The sequence below is a fragment of the Oncorhynchus nerka genome, linkage group LG24, assembly GCF_034236695.1.
Source record: "Oncorhynchus nerka isolate Pitt River linkage group LG24, Oner_Uvic_2.0, whole genome shotgun sequence".
In the NCBI taxonomy this organism is placed as follows: Eukaryota; Metazoa; Chordata; class Actinopteri; order Salmoniformes; family Salmonidae; genus Oncorhynchus; species Oncorhynchus nerka.
Genome location: NC_088419.1, coordinates 89,851,047 through 89,873,829, shown reverse-complemented (window position 1 = coordinate 89,873,829; position 22,783 = coordinate 89,851,047). Strand labels below are relative to the sequence as shown.

General features: G+C 49.3%; 1 protein-coding gene across 12 annotated transcripts in view; it reads right to left on the bottom strand.

Moving 5' to 3' along the window:
* The window catches only part of LOC115119585 (disks large homolog 1-like), a 340,988-nt gene that overhangs the window by 126,000 nt on the left and 192,205 nt on the right, over positions 1-22,783 (bottom strand). For all 12 annotated transcript variants that reach the window (XM_065009266.1, XM_065009267.1, XM_065009268.1 and 9 more), the window contains one exon: positions 1,561-1,611. In XM_065009266.1, the coding sequence (XP_064865338.1) occupies positions 1,561-1,611 (51 nt within the window). The remainder of the gene's footprint in view (positions 1-1,560; positions 1,612-22,783) is intronic.

The window sequence follows — 22,783 nt, the reverse complement described above, 5'->3', positions numbered from 1 at the left end:
GCTGCATTATACTGAGTGTGTTATACTCCGTAGTTAGGACCCATTTCAATGTAAATGTCTGAGTATGGCTGGAGGGGGGGTATATGTGTAATGGGAGCTATGTATGGTTGGAGGGGGGAAGTGGCAGTGTAATGTAGTGACTATTATAGGGCCCGACTATAGAGCCTTATCTAAGGCTCAGTGTGTGCTTGTGGTTGGGGGCGGTGTGCGTGTCTCTCTGACAGAATAGTGCATTGTGTCTTAATGTAGAGTGAGTGATGCAAACGCACATAGTGGCTGAATTAGGTCAGGAAGGGAAGAGGAGAGGGAAGAGGAGAGGGAAGAGGAGAGGGAAGAGGAGAGGGAAGAGGAGAGGGAAGAGGAGAGGAAAGAGGAGAGGGAAGAGGAGAGGAAAGGGAAGAGGAGAGGGAAGAGGAGAGGAAAGAGGAGAGGAAAGAGGAGAGGGAAGAGGAGAGGTAAGAGGAGAGGGAAGAGAGAGGGAAGAGAGAGGGAAGAGAGAGAGGGAAGAGAAGAGGGAAGAGGAGAGGGAAGAGGAGAGGGAAGAGGAGAGGGAAGAGAGAGGGAAGAGAGGGAAGAGGAGAGGGAAGGGAAGAGGAAAGAGGAGAGGGAAGAGGAGAGGGAAGAGGAGAGGGAAGAGGAGAGGGAAGAGGAGAGGGAAGAGGAGAGGGAAGAGGAGAGGGAAGAGGAGAGGGAAGAGGAGACGGAAGAGGAGAGAGAAGAGAAGAGGAGAGGGAAGAGAAGACGGAAGAGAGAGGGAAGAGGAGAGGGAAGAGGAGACGGAAGAGAGAGGGAAGAGGAGAGGGAAGAGAAGACGGAAGAGAAGAGGGAAGAGGAGAGAGAAGAGAGAGGGAAGAGAGAGAGAAGAGAGAGGGAAGAGGAGAGAGAAGAGGGAAGAGAGAGGGAAGAGAAGAGGGAAGAGAGAGGGATTACATCATATAGTAAGACAGAGCCCTGCACCACTATGTAAAGAGAGAGGGATTACATCATATAGTAAGACAGAGCCCTCCACCACTATGTAAAGAGAGAGGGATTACATCATATAGTAAGACAGAGCCCTCCACCACTATGTAAAGAGAGAGGGATTACATCATATAGTAAGACAGAGCCCTGCACCACTATGTAAAGAGAGAGGGATTACATCATATAGTAAGACAGAGCCCTCCACCACTATGTAAAGAGAGAGGGATTACATCATATAGTAAAACAGAGCCCTGCACCACTATGTAAAGAGAGAGGGATTACATCATATAGTAAGACAGAGCTCTGCACCACTATGTAAAGAGAGAGGGATTACATCATATAGTAAGACAGAGCCCTGTACCACTATGTAAAGTTTATTTTTTTACATTATCAACTATAGCTGGTAGAAATAGCAATGAAATATCTTGCATGGTTTTTAACCTTTTTAAAAGTACATCTTCATTCAAATGTTAACCTTTAGATACAAATTGAAACCTTCAATTTATTTAAAAACCTAAAAGTGTAAAGGCACCTATTTAATGGAAAGGAGAACCATGGATGATGGGTTTGAAAGGAGACGTTATGTTCCCGCTTACTTACCCGTTCCAGTGTGATCTCATCATATTCATAATCAGCTTCAGATCCATTCGCCTGAAAGACAAGACATCAGCCAATCATCATCGGGGGGGGGGGGAATCATACAGAGAGCCGTCTACATCGGCCCAGGAGAGGGGGAATCATACAGAGAGCCGTCTACATCGGCCCAGGAGAGGGGGAATCATACAGAGAGCCGTCTACATCGGCCCAGGAGAGGGGGAATCATACAGAGAGCCGTCTACATCGGCCCAGGAGAGGGTGAATCATACAGAGCCGTCTACATCGGCCCAGGAGAGGGTGAATCATACAGAGCCGTCTACATCGGCCCAGGAGAGGGTGAATCATACAGAGCCGTCTACATCGGCCCAGGAGAGGGGGAATCATACAGAGAGCCGTCTACATCGGCCCAGGAGAGGGTGAATCATACAGAGAGCCGTCTACATCGGCCCAGGAGATGGTGAATCATACAGAGCCGTCTACATCGGCCCAGGAGAGGGGGAATCATACAGAGAGCAGTCTACATCCGCCCAGGAGAGGGGGAATCATACAGAGAGCCGTCTACATCCGCCCAGGAGAGGGGGAATCATACAGAGAGCCGTCTACATCCGCCCAGGAGAGGGGGAATCATACAGAGAGCCGTCTACATCCGCCCAGGAGAGGGGGAATCATACAGAGAGCCGTCTACATCCGCCCAGGAGAGGGTGCCTATACTGGAAACATGGAATCGTCACGATTGAAAGATCAAACCGTCTCTCCCACCAGATGTCTCATTTGAATGACCTATTCCTCCTCAAAACCCACACTGAAGATGTTAAAGAAAGAGGTGTGAGGGACTATACTGTATCTACAATAAACAGTGGCTGTGTGAGATCAGAGCAGAGCCCCCCCCAGTAGCAGCCTTATAAAGGGCAGCACAGGCTGGCTATCAATGTGACAATCCCCTCTGCTCTGTGGGGAATACTGCAGCAATGTGCGGCAGCAGGGCTTTCTGAGCAGAGCACAGCGCTAATGCTGTCGTCTTGTGTGGTGCGAGGGGATAATCTCCACAGGATTAGAGGTGATAGGCGTGTTGGGAGAGAGAGGATGACAGCAGGACTGCTCTGTCCCCGCCCAACACACATACAGTCCCCATAACCACCAGTGATGTAGGGGGAAAACATCGATTTCATTTTTTAAATATTAAAAGTGGGTAAACTATAAACTCTAGTTGGTGATCGAAGATAATACGAACAACCACTGATATGAACCAAAACACATGACATTTTTAAAAAACTATTATTTGATTGTATTTTCATGCAGGTTTATAGGGAAAGCCCAATGCAATTTTATGTACTTCAGAATTACACAAAACGCACATCAGATCATCCGTCCCAAAATAGTTCATTTGGACTGGACACTTTCACGTTATTTCACACAAAGCAGTTTTGAAAATAGTTGTTTTTTTTTATATACAGTGCCTTCAGAGAGGATTCATACTCCTTGATTTATTCCACATTTAGTTGTTACAGCCTGAAATTCAACATGGATTCAATATATTTCTCACCAATCTACACACAACACCACATAATGACAAAGTGAAAACATGTTTTTTGAATTTTTTTGCAAATGTACTGAAAATGAAATACAGAAATATCTCATTTACATTAGTTTTCACACCCCTGAGTCAATTACATGTTAGAATCACCTCTGGCAGCGATTACAGCTGTGAGTCTTGCTGGGTAAGTCTCTAAGAGCTTTGCACACCTGGATTGTACAATAGCGTATTTGGCCATTATTCTTTTAAAGATTCTTCCAACTCTGTCAAGTTGGTTGTTGATCATTGCTAGACAACCATTTCCAAGTCTTGCCATAGATTTTCAATTTAAGTCAAAACTAACTAGACCACTCAGGAACATTTAATGTTGTTTTGGTAAGCAACTAGTGTAGATATGGCTTTGTGTTTTAGGTTATTGTCCTGCCGAAAGGTGAATTTGTCTCCCAGTGTCTGTTGGGAAGGATTTTGCCTGTGCTTTCCTCTATTCCATTTCTTTTTATCCTAAAAAAACTCCCTAGTCGATGACAAGCATACCCATAACATGATGCAGCCACCATCATGCTTGAAAATATGAAGAGTGGCACTCAGTGAGATGTTGTCTTAGACTTGCCCCAAATACAACACTGTTTATTCAGGACATAAAAGTTCATTTCTTTGTCACATCCTTTTCACTTTTACATTAGTGCCTTATTGTAAACAGGATGCATGTTTGGTAATATGTATATTCTGTACAGGCTTCCCTCCTTTTCACTCTCAATTAGGTTAGTATCGTGGATAGGGCTGACCTCATTTAGTCGACTGGACAATTGTTTGGTCGATAGGCTGTTGGTCGACAGATTTATTCTGTAGAACAGTGGCAAATATATATATATTTTTTTAAGTATGGTACACGAGACACCAGTAGTACATTTACCGTTAATTCCCTTCATTTCTTATGTGTGTTTGTTTATGGTAATTTCTGTTAATAGATTCAATATACTATTATTACATTCTTACCGTTGTCATTGTAGGAGTGGACATGTTGTTTGCAGAGCACACCGCCAAGGCTAACTTGTTAGAAAAGGTTCATTTAATTCCATTTACGAGTTTTGTTCGTTTGGAGCGCTCCTGTCAATCTTGAGTAAGGACGCGCACTTGATAATGCGTAGAACTAGGCAAATGTAGGTCTATATAGGTGATCTGAGACTATTTCTGATTGTGGAGCATCTCAAAGTCATTTTTTATTTGCCTCAAACAGTAATTGATCAAAGTCTGGTTTTACATCCACTGAGAATGAGAATAGATCCTCATTGTAGCCAATTTGAAAAATATTTCTCGTTCTCGCCCTTTTGATAACCACTCGGCATTCAAGGGGGAAAAAAGTCATAAAATAGGCCTACCTACTTCTTATCACTTACACAACAACTAGCCTACAGCAACTAGCCTACAGCAACTAGCCTACAGCAACTAGCCTACAGCAACTAGCCTACAGCAACTAGCCTACAGCAACTAGCCTACAGCAACTAACTAGCCTACAGCAACTAACTAGCCTACAGCGACTAGCCTACAGCGACTAGCCTACAGCGACTAGCCTACAGCGACTAGCCTACAGCTGTGTGTGTCTGTCCGGAGCTCACTGGCGAGGGAAACTGAAGAAAACAGAAAACCACCACCACTACAGTGCCTTGGGAAAGTATTCAAAACCCTTGACTTTTCCCAATTTTTTTTAGGCTAGAGCCTTATTCGAAAATTGATTAAGTAAATAAAACATCTTCAGCAATATCCCATAATGACAAAGCGAAAAACTGGAAAAACAGAAATACCTTATTTACATTAAGTATTCAGACCTTTAGCTATGAGATTCAAAATTGAGCTCACGTGCATCCTGTTTCCATTGATCATCCTTAAGATGTTTCTACAAAATTGATTGTTGTCCACCTGTGGTAAATGCAATTGATTGGACATGATTTGGAAAGGCACACACCTGTCTGTAGAAGGTACCACAGTTGACAGAGCATGTCAGAGCAAAAACCAAGCCGTGAGGTCAAAGGAATAGTCTATAGAGCTCCGACACAGGATTGTGTCGAGGCACAGATCTGGGGAAGGGTACCAAACAAGGCCAAACTGAGTAATCGGGGGACCAAGAACCTGATGGTCACTGACAGAGCTCCAGAGTTCTTCTGTGGAGATGGGAGAACCTTCCAGAAGGACAACCATCCCTGCAGCACTCTACCAATCAGGCCTTTAGGGTAGAGTGGCCAGACTGAAGCCACTCCTTAGTAAAAGGCACCTAAAACGACTCTCAGACCATGAGAAATTAGATTCTCTGGTCTGATGAATCCAAGATTGAACTCTTTGGCCTGAATGCCAAGTGTCACGTCTGGAGAAAACCTGGCACCATCCCTACGATGAAGCATGGTGGTGGCAGTATCACGCTGTGGGAGTGTTTTTCAGCGGCAGTGACTAGGAGACTAGTCAGGATCGTGGGAAAGATGAACTGAGCAAAGTACAGAAAGATCCTTGATGAAAACCTGCTCCAGAGCGCTCAGGACCTCAGACTGGGGCGAAGGTTCACCTTCAAACAGGACAACGACCCTGAGCACACAACCAAGACTTCGGGACAAGTCTCTGAATGTCCTAGAGTGGCCCAGCTAGAGACCGGACCAGAACCCTGGAGAGAACTCAAAATAGCTGTGCAGCATCGCTCCCTATCCAACCTGACAGAGCTTGAGAGGATCTGCAGAGAGGAATGGGAGAAACTCCCCAAATCCAGGTGTGCAAAGCTTGTATCTTCATACCCAAGAAGATTCGAGGCTGTAATTGCTGCCAAAGGTGCTTCAACAAAGTACTGAGTAAAGGGTCTGAATACTTATGTAAATGTGATTTATATATTGTTTTTAAAATGAATTAGCAAAAAGTTATAAAAAACTGTTTTTGTTTTGTCATTAAGGAGTAGTGTGTGTAGATTGATGAGGGGAAAAAAACAACAGAAACCATTTTAGAACAAGGCTGTAACAAAATGTGGAAAAATACTACTGAATACTACTACTACCACTAATACTACTACTACCACCACTAATACTACCACCACCACCACCACTAATACTACTACTACCACCACCACCACTAATACTACTACTACCACCACTAATACTACCACCACCACCACTAATACTACTACTACCACCACCACTAATACCACTACCACCACTAATACTACCACCACCACCACCACTAATACCACCACTAATACTACTACTACCACCACCACTAATACCACCACTAATACTACTACTACCACCACCACTAATACCACTACCACCACTAATACTACCACCACCACCACTAATACTACTACCACTAATAGTACCACCACCACATCTAATACTACCACCACCACCACCACTAATACTACTACCACCACTAATACTACTACCACTAATAGTACCACCACTAATACTACTACCACCACTAATACTACTACCACCACCACCAATACTACTACCACCACCACCACTAATACTACTACCACCACCACTAATACTACTACCACCACCACTAATACTACTACCACCACCACCACTAATACTACCACCACCACTAATACTACTACCACCACCACCACTAATACTACTACCACCACCACTAATACTACTACCACCACTAATACCACTACCACCACCACTACCACCACTAATACTACTACCACTAATACTACTACCACCACCGCATCTAATACTACCACCACCACACTACCACTAATACTACTACCAATAATAGTACTACCACCGCCACCACTAATACTACCACCACCACCACTAATACTAATACCACTAATACTACCACCACCACCACCACTAATACTACTACCACCACCACCACCACTACTACCACCACTAATACTACCACCACCACCACTAATACACCACCACCACCACCACTAATACTAACACCACTACTACTACCACCACCACTAATACTAACACCACTAATACTACCACCATCACCACCACTAATACCACTAATACTACCATCACCACTAATACTACTACCACTAATACTAATACTACCACCATACTACTTCTACTAATACTACTACCCTTACCAACGGTCGTCTCAGAGATGGGTAGCCATGTTAAACTGGTCTGGCGGTCGTCTCAGAGATGGGTAGCCATGTTAAAATGGTCTGGCGGTCGTCTCAGAGATGGGTAGCCATGTTAAACTGGTCTGGCGGTAGCCATGTTAAACTGGTCTGGCGGTAGCCATGTTAAACTGGTCTGGCGGCCATGTTAAACTGGTCTGGCAGAGATGGGTAGCCATGTTAAAATGGTCTGGCGGTCGTCTCAGAGATGGGTAGCCATGTTAAAATGGTCTGGCGGTCGTCTCAGAGATGGGTAGCAATGTTAAACTGGTCTGGCGGTAGCCTTGTTAAACTGGTCTGGCGGTCGTCTCAGAGATGGGTAGCCATGTTAAACTGGTCTGGCGGTAGCCATGTTAAACTGGTCTGGCGGTCGTCTCAGAAATGGGTAGCCATGTTAAAATGGTCTAGCGGTCGTCTCAGAGATGGGTAGCCATGTTAAAATGGTCTGGCGGTAGCCATGTTAAAATGGTCTGGCGGTAGCCATGTTAAACTGGTCTGGCGGTCGTCTCAGAGATGGGTAGCCATGTTAAAATGGTCTGGCGGTCGTCTCAGAGATGGGTAGCCATGTTAAAATGGTCTGGCGGTAGCCATGTTAAAATGGTCTGGCGGTAGCCATGTTAAACTGGTCTGGCGGTAGCCATGTTAAACTGGTCTGGCGGTAGCCATGTTAAACTGGTCTGGTGGTCGTCTCAGAGATTGGTAGCCATATTAAACTGGTCTGGCGGTCGTCTCAGAGATGGGTAGCCATGTTAAAATGGTCTGGCGGTCGTCTCAGAGATGGGTAGCCATGTTAAAATGGTCTGGCGGTCGTCTCAGAGATGGGTAGCCATGTTAAAATGGTCTGGCGGTCGTCTCAGAGATGGGTAGCCATGTTAAACTGGTCTGGCGGTAGCCATGTTAAAATGGTCTGGCGGTCGTCTCAGAGATGGGTAGCCATGTTAAACTGGTCTGGCGGTCGTCTCAGAGATGGGTAGCCATGTTAAACTGGTCTGGCGGTAGCCATGTTAAAATGGTCTGGCGGTAGCCATGTTAAAATGGTCTGGCGGTAGCCATGTTAAAATGGTCTGGCGGTCGTCTCAGAGATGGGTAGCCATGTTAAACTGGTCTGGCGGTCGTCTCAGAGATGGGTAGCCATGTTAAACTGGTCTGGCGGTCGTCTCAGAGATGCGTAGCCATGTTAAAATGGTCTGTCACCTCTCTGTATCTGTGGATTAGCTTTAAGCTTAACTCCACCCCATCAGTCTTAATGATGAGTAGATCAGAATAGGTGAATCAGGTGTAATTGCGCTGGGCGTTAAAGAGACAGTATTTCTGGGACACCAGTCTCTAACTTTAGTGGTGGGATTCACAGATCTGGCATTAACCTACTGTTGGCTAACACTGCTGTGGAAAGTTCACAAGCTATGTAACAACAGTGTGTCTTCATTAAGGCAGCAGTATATTCACATTTATGTCTAATGTCTACCACAGGGGTGTCCAACCCTGTTCCTGGAGAGCTACCCTCCTGTAGGTTTTCACTACAACCCTGTTCCTGGAGAGCTACCCTCCTGTAGGTTTTCACTACAACCCTGTTCCTGGAGAGCTACCCTCCTGTAGGTTTTCACTCCAACCCTGTTCCTGGAGAGCTACCCTCCTGTAGGTTTTCACTCCAACCCTGTTCCTGGAGAGCTACCCTCCTGTAGGTTTTCACTCCAACCCTGTTCCTGGAGAGCTACCCTCCTGTAGGTTTTCACTTACAACCCTGTTCCTGGAGAGCTACCCTCCTGTAGGTTTTCACTACAACCCTGTTCCTGGAGAGCTACCCTCCTGTAGGTTTTCACTACAACCCTGTTCCTGGAGAGCTACCCTCCTGTAGGTTTTCACTCCAACCCCAGTTGTAACTAACCTGGTTTATCAACCAGCTAATTATTACAATCAGGTATGCTAGATTATGGTTGGAATGACAACCTACAGGATGGCATCTCTTCAGGAACAGGGCTGGACAGCCCTGGTCTACCATCTCTCTCTCACCTTCCTTTCTTTCCCTCTCTCTAGCTCACTCTCCCCCTCCCTCCCTCCCTCCCTCTGCCTGCCTCCCTCTCTCTATTTCTCCCCTGTCCTCTCCCTTTCTTTCCCTCTCTCTAGCTCACTCTCCCCTCCCTCCTCTGCCTGCCTCCCCCTCTCTATTTCTCCCCTGTCCTCTCCCTTTCTTTCCCTCTCTCTAGCTCACTCTCCCCTCCCTCCTCTGCCTGCCTCCCCTCTCTATTTCTCCCCTGTCCTCTCCCTTTCTTTCCCTCTCTCTAGCTCCTCTCCCCTCCCTCCTCTGCCTGCCTCCCCCTCTCTATTTCTCCCCTGTCCTCTCCCTTTCTTTCCCTCTCTCTAGCTCACTCTCCCTCCCTCCTCTGCCTGCCTCCCCTCTATTTCTCCCCTGTCCTCTCCCCTTTCTTTCCCTCTCTAGCTCACTCTCCCCTCCCTCCTCTGCCTGCCTCCCCTCTCTATTTCTCCCTGTCCTCTCCCTTTCTTTCCCTCTCTCTAGCTCACTCTCCCCTCCCTCCTCTGCCTGCCTCCCTCTCTATTTCTCCCTGTCCTCTCCTTTCTTTCCCTCTCTCTAGCTCACTCTCCCCTCCCTCCTCTGCCTGCCTCCCCTCTCTATTTCTCCCTGTCCTCTCCCTTTCTTTCCCTCTCTCTAGCTCACTCTCCCCCTCCCTCCTCTGCCTGCCTCCCCTCTCTATTTCTCCCCTGTCCTCTCCCTTTCTTTCCCTCTCTCTAGCTCACTCTCCCCCTCCCTCCTCTGCCTGCCTCCCTCTCTCTATTTCTCCCCTGTCCTCTCCCTTTCTTTCCCTCTCTCTAGCTCACTCTCCCCTCCCTCCCTCTGCCTGCCTCCCTCTCTCTATTTCTCCCTGTCCTCTCCCTTTCTTTCCCTCTCTCTAGCTCACTCTCCCTCCCTCCTCTGCCTGCCTCCCCTCTCTATTTCTCCCCTGTCCTCTCCCTTTCTTTCCCTCTCTCTAGCTCACTCTCCCCTCCCTCCTCTGCCTGCCTCCCCTCTCTATTTCTCCCCTGTCCTCTCCCTTTCTTTCCTCTCTCTAGCTCACTCTCCCCTCCCTCCTCTGCCTGCCTCCCCTCTCTATTTCTCCCTGTCCTCTCCCTTTCTTTCCCTCTCTCTAGCTCACTCTCCCTCCCTCCCTCTGCCTGCCTCCCCCTCTCTATTTCTCCCCTGTCCTCTCCCTTTCTTTCCCCTCTCTCTAGCTCACTCTCCCCTCCCTCCTCTGCCTGCCTCCCCTCTCTATTTCTCCCCTGTCCTCTCCCTTTCTTTCCCTCTCTCTAGCTCACTCTCCCCCCCTCCCTCCTCTGCCTGCCTCCCCCTCTCTATTTCTCCCCTGTCCTCTCCCTTTCTTTCCCTCTCTCTAGCTCACTCTCCCCCTCCCTCCTCTGCCTGCCTCCCTCTCTCTATTTCTCCCCTGTCCTCTCCCTTTCTTTCCTCTCTCTCTAGCTCACTCTCCCCTCCCTCCTCTGCCTGCCTCCCCTCTCTATTTCTCCCTGTCCTCTCCCTTTCTTTCCCTCTCTCTAGCTCACTCTCCCTCCCTCCTCTGCCTGCCTCCTCTCCTCCCTGTCCTCTCCCCTTTCCCCTCTCTAGCTCACTCTCCCCTCCCTCCTCTGCCTGCCTCCCCCTCTCTATTTCTCCCCTGTCCTCTCCCTTTCTTTCCCTCTCTCTAGCTCACTCTCCCCTCCCTCCTCTGCCTGCCTCCCTCTCTCTATTTCTCCCCTGTCCTCTCCCTTTCTTTCCCTCTCTCTAGCTCACTCTCCCCTCCCTCCTCTGCCTGCCTCCCCCTCTCTATTTCTCCCCTGTCCTCTCCCTTTCTTTCCCTCTCTCTAGCTCACTCTCCCCTCCCTCCTCTGCCTGCCTCCCCTCTCTATTTCTCCCCTGTCCTCTCCCTTTCTTTCCCTCTCTCTAGCTCACTCTCCCCTCCCTCCTCTGCCTGCCTCCCCCTCTCTATTTCTCCCCTGTCCTCTCCCTTTCTTTCCCTCTCTCTAGCTCACTCTCCCCTCCCTCCTCTGCCTGCCTCCCCCTCTCTCTATTTCTCCCCTGTCCTCTCCCTTTCTTTCCCTCTCTCTAGCTCACTCTCCCCCTCCCTCCTCTGCCTGCCTCCCTCTCTCTATTTCTCCCTGTCCTCTCCCTTTCTTTCCTCTCTCTAGCTCACTCTCCCCCTCCCTCCTCTGCCTGCCTCCCTCTCTCTATTTCTCCCCTGTCCTCTCCCTTTCTTTCCCTCTCTCTAGCTCACTCTCCCCTCCCTCCTCTGCCTGCCTCCCCCTCTCTATTTCTCCCCTGTCCTCTCCCCTTTCTTTCCCTCTCTCTAGCTCACTCTCCCCTCCCTCCTCTGCCTGCCTCCCCTCTCTATTTCTCCCCTGTCCTCTCCCTTTCTTTCCCTCTCTCTAGCTCACTCTCCCCTCCCTCCTCTGCCTGCCTCCCCCTCTCTATTTCTCCCCTGTCCTCTCCCTTTCTTTCCCTCTCTCTAGCTCACTCTCCCCTCCCTCCTCTGCCTGCCTCCCTCTCTCTATTTCTCCCCTGTCCTCTCCCTATCTTTCCCTCTCTCTAGCTCACTCTCCCCCTCCCTCCTCTGCCTGCCTCCCTCTCTCTATTTCTCCCCTGTCCTCTCCCTTTCTTTCCCTCTCTCTTCTCTCTCTCTTGCTCACTCTCCTCTCCCACCCTCCCTCCATGTCTCTCGCTCTCTTGACTCCCTCCTGCTCTCTCCCCCACTCCCGTCCCTCTCCCTATCTTTCCCTCTCTCTATTTCTCGCCCTCCTCTGACTCCCTCCTGCTCTCCCCTCTCCGTCTTTTTTCACTCCCCCCCAAAACTCTCCTCCGCCCCTCTCTCTCCTTCTCTCTCTCCCCCTCTCTCCCCCTCCCCTCTCCCTCTTTCTTCCTCCCCTCCACTCTCTCCCTCCACCCCTCTCTCTCCTCTCTCCCCCCTCTTTCTCCCTCTCTCCGCCCCTCTCTCTCCCTCCGCCCCTCTCTCTCCCCCCACCCCTCTCTCTCCCTCACCCCTCTCTCTCCCTCACCCCTCTCTCCCCCCACCCCTCTCTCTCCCTCACCCCTCTCTCCCCCTCTTTCTTCCTCCCCTCCACTCTCTCCCTCCACCCCTCTCTCTCCTTCTCTCTCCCCCTCTTTCTTCCTCCCCTCCACTCTCTCCCTCCACCCTCTCTCTCCTTCTCTCTCCCCCCCTTTCTCCCCCCCTCCCTCCCTCCGCCCCTCTCTCTGCCTTAAATTGACATCCACATCATTGGCGCCCGGGGAACAGTGGGTTAACTACCTTGGTCAGGGGGCAGAAGGACATTTTTACCTTCTCAGCTCAAGGACTCGATACAGCAACCTTTCGGTTACTGGTCCAACACTCTGACCACTAGGCCACCTGCGGTAGGCTGTCTTTGTAAATAAGAATTTGTTCTTAACCGACTTGCCGAGTTAAATAAATTAAATACAGACAGACAGACACAGACAGACACACACTGCTGGGGAGGGATTAGAGGTCATTAATAAAAGTTGCATTAGGAAAATAAATAGACACCCAACAATTAATCTCCAAACCAACCCCAGAATGCCAAAGTGTTACACAAGGCCCTGTCCCTGATTTGGGCTATTTGAGTGTGATCCTGTAACCCAGGCTTTAAGCTCCCTGATGGGACTCTAAGGCCTTTAAATACCAAATGCCTTCATATCCTATCACCCAGACTGACCACAGGGGCTGGCCCCCTCACTACACTACACACTGCAGTACCAGACTGACCACAGGGGCTGGCCCCCTCACTACACACTGCAGTACCAGACTGACCACAGGGGCTGGCCCCCTCACTACACTACACACTGCAGTACCAGACTGACCACAGGGGCTGGCCCCCTCACTACACTAGACACTGCAGTACCAGACTGGCCACAGGGGATGGCCCCCTCACTACACTAGACACTGTAGTACCAGACACAGATATAGGGGCTGGCCCCCTCACTACACACGGTAGTACCAGACACAGATATAGGGGCTGGCCCCCTCACTAGACACCGTAGTACCAGACACAGATATAGGGGCTGGTCCCCCTCACTACACTAGACACCGTAGTACCAGACACAGATATAGGGGCTGGCCCCCTCACTAGACACCGCAGTACCAGACACAGATATAGGGGCTGGCCCCCTCACTAGACACCGCAGTACCAGACACAGATATAGGGGCTGGCCCCCCTCACTACACTACACACTGTAGTACCAGACACAGATATAGGGGCTGGCCCCCCTCACTACACTACACACTGTAGTACCAGACACAGATATAGGGTCTGGTCCCCCTCACTACACACCGTAGTACCAGACACAGATATAGGGGCTGGCCCCCTCACTACACTACACACCGTAGTATCAGACACAGATATAGGGGCTGGCCCCCTCACTACACACTGTAGTACCAGACACAGATATAGGGGCTGGCCCCCTCACTACACACTGTAGTACCAGACACAGATATAGGGGCTGGCCCCCTCACTACACTAGTACAGACACAGATATAGGGCTGGCCCCCTCAGTACACTGTAGTACCAGACACAGATATAGGGCTGGCCCCCTCACTTGACACCGATACACATAGGGGCTGGCCCACTGTAGTACCAGACACAGATATAGGGCTGGCCCCCTCACTACACTACACACTGTAGTACCAGACACAGATATAGGGGCTGGCCCCTCACTAGACACCGTAGTACCAGACACAGATATAGGGGCTGGCCCCCTCACTACACACACACGTAGTACCAGACACAGATATAGGGGCTGGGCCCCTCACTACACTACACACTGTAGTACCAGACACAGATATAGGGCTGGCCCCACTCACTAGACAATCGTAGTACCAGACACAGATATAGGGCTGGCCCCCCACTACACACCGTAGTACCAGACACAGATATAGGGCTGGCCCCCTCACTAGACACACAGTATAGTACCAGACACAGATATAGGGGCTGGCCCCCTCACTACACTAGACACTGTAGTACCAGACACAGATATAGGGGCTGGCCCCACTCACTACACTGTAGACACAGATATAGGGCTACCAGACACACAGATATAGGGCTGGCCCCCACTACACTAGACACCGTAGTACCAGACACAGATATAGGGGCTGGCCCCCTCACCGTAGTACCAGACACACAGATATAGGGGCTGGCCCTCACACTAGACACACCGTAGTACCAGACACAGATATAGGGGCTGGCCCCCCTCACTACACTACACACTGTAGTACCAGACACAGATATAGGGGCTGGCCCCCTCACTACACACTGTAGTACCAGACACAGATATAGTAGTACCAGACACAGATATAGGGCTGGCCCCTCACTACACTAGACACCGTAGTACCAGACACAGATATAGGGCTGGCCCCTCACCGTAGTACACACAGATATAGGGCTGGCCCCCTCACTACACGTAGTACCAGACACAGATATAGGGGCACAGATAGTACCAGACACAGATATAGGGGCTGGCCCCCTCACTAGACACCGTAGTACCAGACACAGATATAGGGCTGGCCCCCTCACTACACTAGTACACACTGTAGTACCAGACACAGACACAGATATAGGGGCTGGCCCCTCACTACACTACACACTGTAGTACCAGACACAGATATAGGGGCTGGCCCCCTCACTACACACTGTAGTACAGACACAGATATAGGGGCTACCAGACACAGAGACACAGATATAGGGGCTGGCCCCTACTACACTAGACACCGTAGTACCAGACACAGATATAGGGGCTGGCCCCCTCACTACACTACACACTGTAGTACCAGACACAGATATAGGGCTGGCCCCCTCACTACACCACACTGTAGTACCAGACACAGATATAGGGGCTGGCCCCTCACTACACACAGATATAGGGGCACCCCCTAGTAGACCAGACAGACAGATATAGGGGCTGGCCCCCTCACTCACTAGACACCGTAGTACCAGACACAGATATAGGGCTGGCCCCTAGACACCGAGTACACTAGACTACACACTGTAGTACCAGACACAGATAGTACCAGACACAGGGCTGGCCCCCTCACTACACTACACCGTAGTACCAGACACAGATATAGGGCTGGCCCCACTCACTAGACACACAGATAGGGGCTGGCCCCCTCACTACAGACACAGATATAGGGCTGGCCCCCTCACTAGACACCGTAGTACCAGACACAGATATAGGGCTGTAGTACCAGACACAGATATAGGGCTGGCCCCTCACTACACTACACACCGTAGTACCAGACACAGATATAGGGGCTGGCCCCCTCACTACACTACACTGTAGTACCAGACACAGATATAGGGGCTGGCCCCCTCACTAGACACCGTAGTACCAGACACAGATATAGGGGCTGGCCCCCTCACTAGACACCGTAGTACCAGACACAGATATAGGGGCTGGCCCCCCTCACTACACTAGACACTGTAGTACCAGACACAGATATAGGGGCTGGCCCCCTCACTACACTACACACCGTAGTACCAGACACAGATATAGGGGCTGGCCCCCTCACTACACTACACACCGTAGTACCAGACACAGATATAGGGGCTGGCTGGCCCCACAGATCACTACACTACACACTGTAGTACCAGACACAGATATAGGGCTGGCCCCCTCACTAGACACCGTAGTACCAGACACAGATATAGGGGCTGGCCCCCTCACTAGACACCGTAGTACCAGACACAGATATAGGGGCTGGCCCCCTCACTACACACTGTAGTACCAGACACAGATATAGGGGCTGGCCCCCCTCACACAGATATAGGGCTGGCCTACCACTAGACACACACTGTAGTACCAGACACAGATATAGGGGGGCTGGCCCCTCACAGACACCGTACACTACACAGATATAGGGGCTGGCCCCCTCACACCAGATACAGATATAGGGCACCGTAGTACCAGACACAGATATAGGGGCTGGCCCCCCTCACTACACTAGACACCGTAGTACCAGACACAGATATAGGGGCTGGCCCCCTCACTAGACACCGTAGTACCAGACACAGATATAGGGGCTGGCCCCCCTCACTACACACTGTAGTACCAGACACAGATATAGGGGCTGGCCCCCTCACTAGACTACACACTGTAGTACCAGACACAGATATAGGGGCTGGCCCCCCTCACTACACTAGACACCGTAGTACCAGACACAGATATAGGGGCTGGCCCCCTCACTACACTAGACACCGTAGTACCAGACACAGATATAGGGGCTGGCCCCCTCACTACACTACACACCGTAGTACCAGACACAGATATAGGGGCTGGCCCCCTCACTACACTAGACACTGTAGTACCAGACACAGATATAGGGGCTGGCCCCCTCACTAGACACCGTAGTACCAGACACAGATATAGGGGCTGGCCCCCTCACTAGACACACAGAGTACCAGACACAGATATAGGGGCTGGCCCCTCACTCACCAGACACAGATACACTAGACACCGTAGTACCAGACACAGATATAGGGCTGGCCCCTCACTACACTACACACACGTAGTACCAGACACAGATATAGGGGCTGGCCCCCTCACTACACTAGACACCGTAGTACCAGACACAGATAGTACCAGACACAGATATAGGGCTGGCCCCTCACTCAGACAGTACCAGACACAGATAGGGTGTACCAGACACAGATATAGGGTACCAGACACAGGCCCCCCTCACTACACTAGACACTGTAGTACCAGACACAGATATAGGGGCTGGCCCCCTCACTAGACACCGTAGTACCAGACACAGATATAGGGGCTGGCCCCCTCACTAGACACCGTAGTACCAGACACAGATATAGGGGCTGGCCCCCTCACTACACACTGTAGTACCAGACACAGATATAGGGCTGGCCCCTCACTACACTACCGTAGTACCAGACACAGATATAGGGCTGGCCCCATCACTACACACTGTAGTACCAGACACAGATATAGGGGCTGGCCCCCTCACTACACACTGTAGTACCAGACACAGATATAGGGCTGGCCCCTCACCGTAGTACCAGACACAGATATAGGTGTGGCCCCCTCACAGACACCGTAGTACCAGACACAGATATAGGGGCTGGCCCCGTCAGACACTAGACACCGTAGTACCAGACACAGATATAGGGGCTGGCCCCCTCACTAGACACCGTAGTACCAGACACAGATATAGGGTGTGGCCCCACTCACTAGACACTGTAGTACCAGACACAGATATAGGGTCTGGCCCCTCACACTACACAGATATACTGTAGTACCAGACACAGATATAGGGGCTGGCCCCCCTCACTACACTAGACACTGTAGTACCAGACACAGATATAGGGGCTGGCCCCCTCACTACACTAGACACCGTAGTACCAGACACAGATATAGGGGCTGGCCCCCTCACTACACTACACACTGTAGTACCAGACACAGATATAGGGGCTGGCCCCCTCACTACACTACACACTGTAGTACCAGACACAGATATAGGGGCTGGCCCCCTCACTAGACACCGTAGTACCAGACACAGATATAGGGGCTGGCCCCCTCACTAGACACCGTAGTACCAGACACAGATATAGGGGCTGGCCCCCTCACTACACTAGACACCGTAGTACCAGACACAGATATAGGGGCTGGCCCCCTCACTACACTACACACCGTAGTACCAGACACAGATATAGGGGCTGGCCCCTCACTCACTACCAGACACAGATATAGGGGCTGGCCCCCCTCACTACACTAGACACTGTAGTACCAGACACAGATATAGGGGCTGGCCCCTCTCACTAGACACCGTAGTACCAGACACAGATATAGGGGCTGGCCCCCTCACTACACTACACACTGTAGTACCAGACACAGATATAGGGGCTGGCCCCCTCACTAGACACCGTAGTACCAGACACAGATATAGGGGCTGGCCCCCTCACTACACACTGTAGTACCAGACACAGATATAGGGGCTGGCCCCCTCACTAGACACCGTAGTACCAGACACAGATATAGGGGCTGGCCCCCTCACTACACACTGTAGTACCAGACACAGATATAGGGGCTGGCCCCCTCACTACACACTGTAGTACCAGACACAGATATAGGGGCTGGCCCCCCTCACTACACTAGACACCGTAGTACCAGACACAGATATAGGGGCTGGCCCCCCTCACTACACTAGACACCGTAGTACCAGACACAGATATAGGGGCTGGCCCCCTCACTAGACACCGTAGTACCAGACACAGATATAGGGTGTGGCCCCCTCACTACACACTGTAGTACCAGATACAGATATAGGGGCTGGCCCCCCTCACTACACACTGTAGTACCAGACACAGATATAGGGGCTGGCCCCCTCACTACACTAGACACTGTAGTACCAGACACAGATATAGGGGCTGGCCCCCTCACTAGACACCGTAGTACCAGACACAGATATAGGGGCTGGCCCCCTCACTACACTACACACCGTAGTACCAGACACAGATATAGGGGCTGGCCCCCCTACACTACACACTGTAGTACCAGACACAGATATAGGGGCTGGCCCCTCACTAGACAATCGTAGTACCAGACACAGATATAGGGGCTGGCCCCCACTACACACCGTAGTACCAGACACAGATATAGGGGCTGGCCCCCCTCACTACACTACACGCTGTAGTACCAGACACAGATATAGGGGCTGGCCCCATCACTAGACACCGTAGTACCAGACACAGATATAGGGTGTGGCCCCCTCACTAGACACCGTAGTACCAGACACAGATATAGGGTCTGGCCCCCTCACTAGACACCGTAGTACCAGACACAGATATAGGGTCTGGCCCCCTCACTAGACACCGTAGTACCAGACACAGATATAGGGTCTGGCCCCCTCACTAGACACCGTAGTACCAGACACAGATATAGGGTGTGGCCCCCTCACTAGACACCGTAGTACCAGACACAGATATAGGGTCTGGCCCCCTCACTAGACACCGTAGTACCAGACACAGATATAGGGTGTGGCCCCCTCACTACACTAGACACCGTAGTACCAGACACAGATATAGGGTGTGGCCCCCTCACTACACACTGTAGTACCAGACACAGATATAGGGGCTGGCCCCCCTCACTACAGTACACACTGTAGTACCAGACACAGATATAGGGGCTGGCCCCCTCACTAGACACCGTAGTACCAGACACAGATATAGGGTGTGGCCCCCTCATTAGACACCGTAGTACCAGACACAGATATAGGGTCTGGCCCCCTCACTAGACACCGTAGTACCAGACACAGATATAGGGGCTGGCCCCCCTCACTACACTACACGCTGTAGTACCAGACACAGATATAGGGGCTGGCCCCATCACTAGACACCGTAGTACCAGACACAGATATAGGGTGTGGCCCCCTCATTAGACACCGTAGTACCAGACACAGATATAGGGTCTGGCCCCCTCACTAGACACCGTAGTACCAGACACAGATATAGGGTGTGGCCCCCTCACTACACACTGTAGTACCAGACACAGATATAGGGGCTGGCCCCCTCACTACACTACACACTGTAGTACCAGACACAGATATAGGGGCTGGCCCCCTCACTAGACACCGTAGTACCAGACACAGATATAGGGTCTGGCCCCCTCACTAGACACCGTAGTACCAGACACAGATATAGGGTGTGGCCCCCTCACTACACACTGTAGTACCAGACACAGGGGCGAGAGAGGTGAGAATAGGGACAGTAAAGGTTTCCATATACTTATCGCAGTCAGATTGTTTTAGAGCAACGTTCACATGTTGGTAATTAGATACCTAGAGCTGTGGCGGTCATGAAATGTTGTCAGCTGGTGATTGTCAAGCAAATAACTGTTAATATATTAATATTATATTCATTAATATAAACACATTTAGCATCTCCTGGCTTCCACACATAGCCTACGAGGCACTGATGAACATCTACATTTTAAAAAAGTATAATAAATCCATGTAATATAGCCTACACTTTCACAATAAATCCATTCTTTATTTTAGACAGATCTAAAGAAACAGGATATGAAGAAAATGTAGTCTATTTCAGAAGAACAGAATAGCATACTCTGAGTTGTCCTCATGTTAGGTCCTGATCTGACTATGCCATATATATTACTGTGGGCAACACTAGTTCATTTAGCAGACAAGATTTGCGTAGAATTCCGTGGCATTATTTTAGAGTATGAAGAATACAATTGAACAAAGCTGAATAAAATAGAAAGGATATTTTCTCCAAACGATTTGAGGGAGTTCTCACGTGCGGCTATTCTGTGTGGAGGTTAACAAAGAAATAGGAACTGCTATAAGCTTGATTTACAGTTATTAATGAAACTTTAGTTGTTCTACAAACGTTGGGCTATATGTTTTAGATGTTTAATACATTGTAAGGCTGCATGATGAGACTCTAATGATAAATTGAAAAAAGTTACACCCCTAATAGCTTCCCACATCTTGTCAAATCGAATCCCCGAGCTGACAAAGTCCAAATCTGTCATTCTGCCCCTGAGCAAGGCAGTTAACCCACTGTTCCCAGGGCACCGAAGACATGGATGTTGATTAAGGCAGCCCCCCTCACCTCTCTGATTCAGAGGGTTAAATGAGGAAGACACATTTCAGTTGTATAACTGATTAGTTATCTCCTTTTCCCTTTACCCCGGCCAAACCCAGACAACGCTGGGCCAATTTAGCTTCCCACATCTCCAAGTTGGTTAACTTCTTATCTACAAGCTAGCTAGACTTTTAGCTTTCCACATATCCAAGTTGGTTAACTTCTTATCTACAAGCTAGCTAGCCTTTTAGCTTACCACATCTCCAAGTTTTTTAACTTCTTATCTACAAGCTAGCTAGCCTTTTAGCGTTCCACATCTCCAAGTTGGTTAACTTCTTATCTACAAGCTAGCTAGCCTTTTAGCGTTCCACATCTCCAAGTTGGTTAACTTCTTATCTACAAGCTAGCTAGCCTGTTAGCTTTCCAAATCTCCAAGTTGGTTAACTTCTTATCTACAAGCTAGCTAGCCTGTTAGCTTCCCACATCTCCAAATAGGTTAACTTCTTATCTACAAGCTAGCTAGCCTTTTAGCTTTCCAAATCTCCAAGTTCGTTAACTTCTTATCTACAAGCTAGCTAGCCTGTTAGCTTTCCACATCTCCAAGTTGGTTAAACACTACAAGCTAGCTAGCCTTTCAGCTTTCCACATCTCCAAGTTGGTTAAACACTACAAGCTAGCTAGCCTTTCAGCTTTCCACATCTCCATTTTGGTTAAACACTACAAGCTAGCTAGCCTTTTAGCTTTCCACATCTCCAAGTTGGTTAACTTCTTATCTACAAGCTAGCTAGCCTGTTAGCTTCCCACATCTCCAAGTTGGTTGAACACTACAAGCTAGCTAGCCTTTTAGCTTTCCACATCTCCAAGTTGGTTAAACATTACAAGCTAGCTAGCCTTTCAGCGTTCCACATCTCCTAGTTGGTTAAACACTACAAGCTAGCTAGCCTTTAAGCTTTCCACATCTCCAAGTTGGTTAACTTCTTATCTACAAGCTAGCTAGCCTGTTAGATTCCCACATCTCCAAGTTGGTTGAACACTTAGCTAGCCTTTTAGCCCACATCTCCAAGTTGGTTATAAAGTTGGTTAAACACTACAAGCTAGCTAGCCTTTCAGCTTTCCACGTCTCCAAGTTGGTTAAACACTACAAGCTAGCTAGCCTGTTAGCTTCCCACATCTCCAAGTTGGATAAAGTTGGTTAAACACTACAAGCTAGCTAGCCTTTCAGCTTTCCACGTCTCCAAGTTGGTTAAACACTACAAGCTAGCTAGCCTGTTAGCTTCCCACATCTCCAAGTTGGATAAAGTTGGTTAAACACTACAAGCTAGCCAGCCTTTTAGCTTTCCACATCTCCAAGTTGGTTAACTTCTTATCTACAAGCTAGCTAGCCAGTTAGCTTCCCACATCACCATGTGAAATTAAAATAATATGCCCTGGCAAATATTCATATACTTGCTGGTGTAACCTACAACATTATCCCAATTTGATATTCTGATTTAATGTATTCGCTACCATATCAGCCAAAAATAGAATGGCCTGTTTTTCTAAATCGCCTAAAATAATGTTATTACTATTAAACAAAATACCCTTTTGGGGAATTCTAATAAGTCTACAATGTTGCAGACCCTCTGCGGTATCAAGAATTGAATTGGAATTTATGAGCTGCATTGATCCTAACCCTGGTAGATACACTCAAAGACAAGCTTCAAGTTGTATTAGTGGTAAACACTGTCCAATTAAATGCTTACTTGCAGGTTCCTTCTCAACAACGCAACAAAATAAGAAGTAAGAAAAGGTAAGAATACGAAAATAAAGTAAATGGCTAACGTCCCTACAATAGTATATGTATTGGTTGCAGCTCAATGTTTTAAATTCTCCCTACCATCATAGCTAAGCCAATACGGGGCGGCAGGGTAGCCTAGTGGTTAGGGCATTGGACTAGTAACCGGAAGGTTGCAAGTTCAAACCCCCAA